The sequence below is a fragment of the Trachymyrmex septentrionalis genome, unplaced genomic scaffold (assembly GCF_001594115.1).
Source record: "Trachymyrmex septentrionalis isolate Tsep2-gDNA-1 unplaced genomic scaffold, Tsep1.0 scaffold7, whole genome shotgun sequence".
Lineage (NCBI taxonomy): Eukaryota > Metazoa > Arthropoda > Insecta > Hymenoptera > Formicidae > Trachymyrmex > Trachymyrmex septentrionalis.
In genome coordinates, this window is record NW_017305884.1 from 2718092 (window position 1) to 2727816 (window position 9725).

The 9725-nt window shown below is 36.8% G+C and overlaps 1 protein-coding gene across 7 annotated transcripts in view; it reads right to left on the minus strand.

Annotated features, from left to right (window-relative positions):
* Nucleotides 1-833: 833 nt before the first annotated feature.
* Nucleotides 834-9725, minus strand: part of LOC108753575 (CLIP-associating protein 1-A) — a 46011-nt gene continuing 37119 nt past the window's right edge. For 2 of the 7 annotated variants that reach the window (XM_018495274.1, XM_018495272.1), the window contains 15 exons: nucleotides 9392-9517; nucleotides 9083-9196; nucleotides 8886-8981; nucleotides 8638-8800; nucleotides 8337-8568; nucleotides 7638-7703; nucleotides 7045-7376; nucleotides 6643-6946; nucleotides 6380-6564; nucleotides 6104-6242; nucleotides 5900-6029; nucleotides 5667-5826; nucleotides 5275-5488; nucleotides 5001-5207; nucleotides 834-4782 (listed from right to left, as the gene is read on the minus strand). In XM_018495274.1, coding sequence (XP_018350776.1) covers nucleotides 4576-4782; nucleotides 5001-5207; nucleotides 5275-5488; nucleotides 5667-5826; nucleotides 5900-6029; nucleotides 6104-6242; nucleotides 6380-6564; nucleotides 6643-6946; nucleotides 7045-7376; nucleotides 7638-7703; nucleotides 8337-8568; nucleotides 8638-8800; nucleotides 8886-8981; nucleotides 9083-9196; nucleotides 9392-9517 — 2675 coding nt within the window. In that variant the 3' untranslated portion in view covers nucleotides 834-4575. The remainder of the gene's footprint in view (nucleotides 4783-5000; nucleotides 5208-5274; nucleotides 5489-5666; nucleotides 5827-5899; nucleotides 6030-6103; nucleotides 6243-6379; nucleotides 6565-6642; nucleotides 6947-7044; nucleotides 7377-7637; nucleotides 7704-8336; nucleotides 8569-8637; nucleotides 8801-8885; nucleotides 8982-9082; nucleotides 9197-9391; nucleotides 9518-9725) is intronic. The other 5 variants (XM_018495276.1, XM_018495277.1, XM_018495273.1 and 2 more) reach the window with 4 other exon arrangements.

Genomic DNA, 9725 nt, shown 5'->3' on the forward strand with positions numbered 1-9725 from the left:
AAACAACGCCACTCTACGTCTTACTATTGTACGAATATCTATGAAAAACTTCTATGAAGAATTTCTAAGACCTTATTGTTTCAATCTATGTAGTTTTTCGTAAAAATTTTTTCGCCAGGGCTAACAACCATATGTGCGCTTGCGACACAAATGCGATGAAGAAAACAGCTCCGATCTCGAGAATCCATTATACCGGACAGTCGTAACTATAACCGTCACAAGATTGACACGCAATTTACGAAATATAATTAACAGAAATTTGCCATTCTTCTTTTCAGCAATTTGGTCATTTCATTAATTCGCACTATTCGCAGAATGATTCGTGACGAAATAATTAATCTCGATTAGACCTCTCGTTTTCAGGCACATATCGCGCTCATAATTATTCAAAATATTGTCCACGCTCGAATTAACGTAATTAACGAGATGAATAACGATAGTACTCACATCTACGACATCGTGGCTCGAGGAAGTACTTCTTCGCACAAATTATTGAAACACACGCGCGAAGAATGAATTCAAAGATGCGTCGCGAACGGATTGAACTTGCGTGAGATCCGTTCGACTCGAAATCATGCGATGTCGCGCATCGACGTCAACTTCATGATGCTTCAGAACAAAAGCGGAACATTCGAATTCCAAAGCTAAAACAGACGTAATCCAATCTAATCAGATTCTTGGGCCGGTATTCACAATTAATTCTTATATTTAACTGTTTTAAATGCAGTCTTAAGATAAAACAATCATATTAGCAAAGCCACCATATTAGCATTTTATAATACATTACTTAAGACGGTCTTGAAATAAGAACCGATTATGAATATATCGGCCTCTAAAATATATATAATATTTCTCCTTGATTAAAAATTGAACTGCATGATTCATAATATAATGCAACATATTATAAGGAACGTTCTTTGAAAATTTTACTAAGCTTTTCCAGATTTTTTTACATATATCGAGTTCGCAGCAAGAAAATGTGTCTCACGCCCCTTTAATATGATATATATTAAACATAATCGAACATATGTAAAATTTTCATAGCAATAAAGACGCAATAATTAGACGCAATAATTACTAATTACAATACATTCTTTGTTTCATAAATAACTGTGGTGCCCATTCACTCATACTTTCTCAGGAAATCAACTTTTTTCAAGTTGAGCTTTTTGCCACACTGTTGAATCTCAAATCCAAGTATCCAAGTATCTTTGCTTTTACTTCTCGAATTTCAGAAATAAGTATCGTTTAGCGGATCGCACGAGTCGCGCTGTCAGTCGATCATCGCGCACACACATGAAATTTGTTTTTCGACAGTCGAACCATCGAATAATCGGGAGGACAATTTAACGCGCCGATTTGGGCATTTCGCATTGCGCGCAAAGCGGACGAATAAAAACTGCGATTTGCAACTGCAAAAAAAGAAGAAGAAACGTGATAGCGGTGCACGTGGGAGGGCACGACAGAAACGCTTAACGACGAAATTTATTATGCTCGCGAAATAGTTAACAGCGGATGTTAACAAACATTAAAATGATAACGCAGGAGGCTTACATTTTATAGCTTTTCCGTGGGCGACCGAACGATCCGGCTTCGCGTTCGAAAAAGAAAGGAGAGACTATCGCAGAGGATCGTTCGTAACGCCCACCGCCAAATCCTCATATATATCACACACGCATCGAGTTACAGTTACAACGCAAGTCGAGTATCGATATAATATTAATAATAATAATAACGCTCATAAAACTTAACAGAACAAGCGAATCGATAAACACTATCACCACGCAGAGCCTGGCTGTGTCAGAGAGCCTCATATCCTCAGCACGACCAACGCTGCAGGCAGTGACGATGAGCTACCTAATCCATATATCAATTATTATATTACGTATAATATAATTACACGTTCTAAGTATTATTTCGTATATGTATATATATACACACACAACCACGTGTCACACAGGCCATGCCCTAAATCGACGTGAAGTCAAATAGATCGCCAAAGCGCTTGAGTAACGAAAATTGCGAATTCAACGCAAGACAAGATTCGCAAGATGCATATTTGAAATAAACGTCGCATATATATGTATATTTAAAATGGATCTTTGCGAATTTTATCGAACAGCGTTGAGCCCTCTTTTTGATACAACTTGATTTTGCAAATGGTTACTTAATGGCGTATTTGAATCTTCCGCGATTAAATCTTTCAATTAGAATATCGCCGCGCGAAATATCGATTATTTAATTACGCAACGAAGATCCGTCTCGTCTTTTCCACGAGAGGCTATCCACAAAGCATTTATTTATCTCGACAATAATTTGACAATTCAGCATCTTGAATAAAGTGTCGCACAAGCGTAGAGTAATTAATATTCCTCGCATGTGAAATAAATATTTATTCGTGAAATGTACTTTCCGAGATTCTATTCGGAGCGCAGAATGGAAAAAATATCGAGTTCATCTAAAATTTCTCTATGCTACGAGAATAATCAATAAGACCTTTTTCTTCTTTTTTTTTCTTTATCGCGAAGCAGTGTTCATTTATACGACGTCGGCAACAGTCGAAGACCTTGTGTATTTTCCTCCTCTATAATCTCGATCGTGTTATCCGCAAAATTGTTTCTAGGTGATGCTGAAAGACAATCTTCAATCAAATTCCGTCGCGTCGACGCCAAAGGCACCAAGTAAAAGAAATACAGCACGTCTGTCTCGTGTTTTCCCTTTCAAATTACTCCTCACTCTAATATTCATTCAATATTTTGCATTTTCTTTGGCACTATTTGGCCGTATTGTGTCCGAGACGTGAATTACCGCGTCATCACGCTGAATTATCGAGATATTATCAGATTTTTTATATTCTATCGTAAGTGACTCACTTTTCTCTATTTGTTTTACGTTCAGTATATTCGTATCCATATCGAAAACGTTTCCAAAAAAATGATTTTTCCGATATCTCGTAATACTTCAATGTTGCGCCTTGACAAATTCATAATAAAATTATATTTATTATCCTTATATATATCGTATCTCGACTAAATATATGTAGTAAGAAAAGGACAAAAGGGATGATTTATACGTAGAATATATATAATTTTTTTTCTTATACAGTAAACAGAAACGACAATGGCACAAAATGTTACTAAACTCATTACGTTAGCGTTTGATTTAGCGTTCATTCAATTATTGGCAACGTGATGAACAGTTTAAGTGTTAATGTTAGTCCCGCGCAGATCAATTTACTAATCACTGCTACTTTATTTATGCTTGCTTCTTAAACACGCGCTAATTTCTCAGCCACGCAATCTCATTCTCTCACATTAAAAATCTCTCTCTCTCTTTCTCACGTGTATGTATTCTTCCGTGTATGTATTATTTAATTTAATGTGTTTAATTTTATTTGTGTCTATGCATGGTTCATCAAAAAAGACTCGACTATTCCGTTTGTGTCTTTTACGTCATTGTGCGTCCTTGGGAATCTGACTAGCACGAAGATTTCAGTTGAATAAATTATACACTTTTCACTTTTCCGTATCACGTGTCGTTGCTGTGAGGTGCATCCACGACATATCGCCGGACATGCAATTACGCTCGACGCTAAACGTAAATTCGGTACTAATGTAAATAAGCATACAATATACATATTTTAACATCTGCTGATTAATTTGCGTGATTAGTTTCGGCTGCGCATTACGAGAGACATTTAAATCATTCGTAGACAGTGATGTTGCATTGTGTTCTCTCAGTTTGTCATCCATCTTGTTGAATTATCAGTTTCTTATGGCGATGGAAGGTTTGAAGTCTCGGGAGAAAAAAAAAAATATTTTATAATCTTAACTGTTTGCAAAAATGAAAATAAAAGTTCGATCATGTACGTATCAACATAAATATTGGACTTCCTAAATACTGTGGCTTCCTATCCATAAAACACGGCATAGTTGGCATTATGTACAAGATCGTGGTAAGAAAATAAAAAAGATGATTAGCAAAATTAAACAAATTAAGAAGCCGTTCATTTCGTAAAGGAATATATAATATTGCATAAATAATTTCACCAACCTTTCCACAGAAAAAAAAAACCTCCTTGCGTATCACGAAACGGTACTTAAAAGATGTATCAGTCGAAATTACGTGATACTCACTTAAAGGCGTATAATTAATCTTATAGCAATATAGTTGTTTTATGCTCTCATAAAAGATGAAAAAAATCTGCGAACCGTATGTTACGAATTCCCTTTACTCTCTTAATAAGAATTAACCAACTATACAAGCCCTTATTATTTTAACAATTAATTCAATAAACGTAACATCAAAACAATTATCGTCGCGTTGATTCCGCATATATCTTTGTCGTCTCGAACAGCGATTCGCACTCCATCGCGAAGTGACGCACACACACATACGCACATCAGTCTCTATCGTATCAAAACTTTCGAGTCATACTATTAAAACCGTCGTCATCAACCATCATGATGGATCGGACTTACTGAGAAAGCTAACAAGCACTTGCTCATGCCGCGCACCGAAGCGAGCGAATCTTTTAAGTATCGCGACCCTGAGAGTCGTGGTATTGGATGTTGGTTAATTCTTGCTGTTACTACGCGGACTCGCGGGTTGACTGTTCGCTTGCTGTTGCGCACGTTGTATATAGATGTTCAGTAGCTTGAGCTTACTGGAGTACAGACAACTTAGGTGCGGCTTCAACGCTTCCTCGCCGACCGCGACGTGGATTGCCACCATGCAAAAGACTGCGCTCTTACGAACCGCGCTCTCATTGTCATCGTAAGCCTGTAATACAAAGAAAAATACAATCAATACATATACTTTGTTCAAGAGAATGACCTCGATTTGCGCATAGCAGGCAATGTAACGCTGTACAACGCTACGAAGACCTGTGCAAAACGCAGACGAGTTTTCATCCGATCTGAGATCATTCTCTCGTTGAACGGAGTATAGTACAATATAATATGTTAAATATAAATTTGAATTTCATCAACTTTTCTCACCTTAATAAGACCAGGCATTACTTTGGCAAGATGAGGTTCAATAGCTTCTCGACCCCAATGCTCTACCACCTTGTGCAACATTTTTATCGCGCCCATATTCAATGGGTATGTCTCTGTAGCAATTATAGTGGAGACTAAATGGATAATTTGTTCCGGTTTTAAAACCATGGCCATCGTCGCCGCGCATTTTTCCGCATTCCAATGAACCTGTTAATGATATATAATGTCACAGATATGTAACACTACTAACTTATTAGTTAAAATTAATACTCACTGGAGATCTGCCACCGCTACCGCCGGAAGAATCGACCTTTTGATCGTCTGACTTGTAGGCGTAGATAACTTTCAATATTAGTAACTCATTGTAAGAGGAAAAGCTTTCTACCAACTCGGAACACTTAAGCATATCGATCAGCGTTTGTAGAACTTCTACTTGTATCACTTTACCGTCATTGGATAAGCTGTCTAACAAAACTTTGAGCACTTTCCTGAAATGTCAAAGAATCGTTAAATCACCAGGATTAAAATGCCGCGTTAAGGCTCGCTATTGACATACTGGCTTCTTCTTTATAAAAGAAGAAAAAGAAGCTAGTATTGCGATTGCCACGATCAACTCCAGTAGGAAACGAGCCTTAAGATACGTGTGAGTTATACATCGTGACGTACTTGAAATTTCGTTTAATATATGACGAATCGCCTTCGCGGACATAGAGTTGAAATTCTTGCAACGCCGATACTTTTTCCGTAGTTTGCGCTACTTTAGATTGCAGAGTTTTAACCATATTGTCTACGATTTCTGGCCTGTTTGTTGAATCTGGTGATGATCCTGTATATAAAATAATATAAAACACTTCAATTTTATATACACAGATTTTTTTCTGAAAAAATAAAACACATACCATGCGTTTTATAACCATTGTTCTCTTGAGGTAGAATCAAATCACCGGCAATTGTATCGGATCCATTCACCGTTATATTACTAACAGATCGTCCTCGTTGCGTCGGTGAGGAAACGGACGAGGATCGACCCTGGAAATAATAATTAGGATAATCTCATCGTAATTCATTCTTGTTTTGTTACGATATTATTTTATTAAACTTACTGAATTGGATAACGTCAAACCTTCCATTCTTTCCTCCACATCTGCCATATTGCTGATACCACTATCTTTGCTGGTGGTGGCTCTCTCTAAACGTTCGAAGCCGTAATTTTGGATTTCGGCGGTCGTGCGTCGTAGAGATCTGTAGGAAGGACTTCAAAAATTAGTATACTTAATATTGTTTAAAAATTAGAATGTGTTAGATTTCATTATATTTAATTATAAAATATCTAGATTGTGTTGCAAATAAATTAACATAACAAAACGCTGTCCACGTACTTATATACTTCCTCCAAGTTCTCGTCTCCTCCATCGATTTCAGTCTTGTCCACTTTAACATCGTTTTTCGCTTTCGTTCGAGCGGGCGAATTTTGCGATCTAGGTGGTGGTGTACCAGGTGATGCTGGAGTACTAGAAGTGGAAGATTTCCTTAAATGGTTCTGTACTAAAGGCCAGGCTGTTTCCTAAAAAAAGAAAAACAATAATTCAGCGCGATGAGAAAACGCAGATGAGTAAGTTAATAATTAGTTCATTCAACACACTTGATAGTATTTTGGTAATTCGGAGAGTATCATAGTAACTTGAGGCGGATTAAGATTGTAAAGTGATATCACAGCGTTTTGCGCATGTCTCCTCACGTCGTGGCTTTTGCCATCATTCGACCAGTCGAGCAGTCGTGCAAGTGCTGTCGCTGCAGAACTACCTAGCGCGGACGGTTCTGCCGTCTCAGCGATCTGCGTGATAAAAGTCAATGCTGCTACTTTCACGCGAGAATTTGGTGTTTGTGTTGGATCTGTCAGATACCTCATCACAGCTGGTAGAAGCTGTTGGCCCGGGAAATAATCTCTGAACAAATTACGTGCATATTAAAATTTAATAATCACAATAAACTTGATAATACAAATAATACAGTATTGCGTGAATAAAAATTGTTGTATCCTTACCTCACAACATCAAGCGTTTTATGTATCTTTGTTTGTATAGATCCCAATAGATCGGTGCCTAACTTATTGAGAAGCCTCGCACATAAAACGTATAACCAATCGCCAAGACCTTCGTTGTGAGTAATCAGTAGTTCGTTCAATGTGTCCAAGAACAAACTGAACACTTTGGTGTGAGAATCCATAAACATTTTCGTAAAAATATCTGTCACTCTACGCAAATCTGTTGTTGTCAAAGTATTTCCGTTGCTCAAATAATGTTGCAAGCCCACTAAACCTTCTTTTCTGTCTCCCCAATGTTTATGAGCACAGTTTTCAATAATCTCTTTGATGTCCTGTAAAATGAGAAAAAATTGCTGCGTGTTGTTTTCCAAGTATTAATGTTAATTCATAACTATATTCTGAAATATTCTTGATGCAAAATAATGGATAACAAAAAGAATGTTCTCAAAATAATAATCTTTTCTTTTTTTAATACTAACGTACAATTGCTGTATTAATCGATTTATTTATACGAATTTATTTATATGAATATTTAATAAGTCAGTTTTACTTCAATGAGCAGAAATAAAATAAAAAAAAGGAATTTAACAAACCTTCGGGATAGATTGATCCCATAGATCACGGTATAATCTCGATTGAGAGCCACTCCATGAGAACGACTAATGGGTAGATGGGCGATGGAGAAATATGGAGAACAGAACGGCGTGTCGCGTTAGTCCAAACCAAACAAATATGCCGCAACAAAACCAAAAGTGAAAAAATCATGCATTAGCTATATTATCATACAGTGCTAAAAGCTTCATTGAGGTACTTTGTTTTCTATAATAAAAATTTGATTCGTATAATCAATATAAAATTGTAAAATAACTTCACACATTTTCTATCTTAACAAATATATTTTTTATTAAATTATAAAACTAAAATATATTAAAAATTTTGAAATTTACGTATTAATTTGCATGCCATTAAAATTGAAATAAAATCCAAGTACCGTGTATAAGCATCAACCAATCAATTATAAAAAGCAGTAAATTTATTAATTATAATTTAAAAATGTGTAAATTCATAATATTAAGCATATGACACATAAGTGAAAGTGTTCGTCATTTTCTCCTCTGTAAACGTGTGTGTGCTAGCTTATAAAAAAAAATTAATTTAACAATAAACATATTACATAACTTCGATTCTGTAATGTCCATGTTTTGATCGAAGTAACAAAAATTCAATACTAAAGCCAACGAATGTGCGTCACTTTCTTATTTCTTCCATTTACTAATAAAATTTGCACTTACATCACTGGCTCGTCTAAAACCGTCTACACTTCTTTCCGAGCATATACTGCTGTTTTCGCTGTCGTCACTATGATCCCCTTTGTTGCCCGGTATTCTGGTGTAATTATCGATACTGTCGAAGGTTAGAGCATCCGCCAACGCAGACTCCGCTTCGCGTGATTTCTGCAACATCTTCTGCGCCATCACTGGTGGTCTAGTACTGTCCGTTGGCGAAATGTGTAGATTCCTCCCTCTATCAATTCAAATAATTTGTATCACAACTATACAAATTTACAGCATTTTCGATAAACGGAATTGTTACCTTAGTTTGCTCCCAAATCTCTGCGGACTCGGCTCACGACTGTTACTTGTGCTGCCAATAGTATGTCCGGATAATCGCCTTGGTCTGCCGATTAGTGATTCACTTTCACGATTGTACGTGGCGTAACTTAATCTAGACGACGGGGAACCCGATCTACTACTAGCTGTTGTGGAAAAACAATTCTCGTTAAAATAATTCTCCGTTACGTATTTCTTTTCTTTCTCTTCTCAAAAAATTGCAAAACGTACGTTGAGATTGCGAAACTCCCGCCACTCTTGTCCTCGTCCTTGCCACTCTTTCTGGGCTAGCAACCGCATTGGGATCCGGGGATTTAGTAGGACGAGCTGAAATAATACAAAATAGTACAATTTATTGCACATATAATGACAAAGAGTTGTTCAATTTGATCATTTGACTTTATAAAATTTAATAAAATATTACTCACGAAGTGCCGCTGCTTTTTGTCTGCTCATATTCGCGTACATCAATCTCGCTTTCGCTCTTTGAGCAGCTTGCAAATCAATTGCGCTGGTAGATCTAACTCCTGGTGTACCTCGGTCTGTAGAATTATAAAATGGATTAATTCTGTGATATTAGCTTCGTGTAATTTCTACTTTACAACTTCTGTGCAAGATTAAAAAAAGGAAATCAACGTAAGACAATTCCGTTTGTGCATCTTTCTTTGGAGTGTGTGACGTAACGTATACAAAGTGCGATTTATTTCTGTAGGAAATGACGATGATAGAACAATTACAATGACTGTCTGTTGGTCTTTGTAGTATCGGGATACCAGATTGACGATAAGACCGAGGCAAGGACGGAGTACGTCTGAGCGGACCGTGCGGTTGACTCGTGGTCTGATGCAAATTTTCCGTACTACCTTCATATGTTTAATGTAAAGAGAAGTCGCAAAGCAGCATGAAAACAGAGTGACAAGTCTTTTATATTAAGATTGCAGCACGAGTAACATTAATATATTCAATTGCAACGTAATCCGTTTTAATGGAACGTTTTATCGCGGTAATAAACAAGCAGAAAGTCTTTACCTGCCGCGCTCATCACGGGTCTGGCTGTACGTGGACTAACGC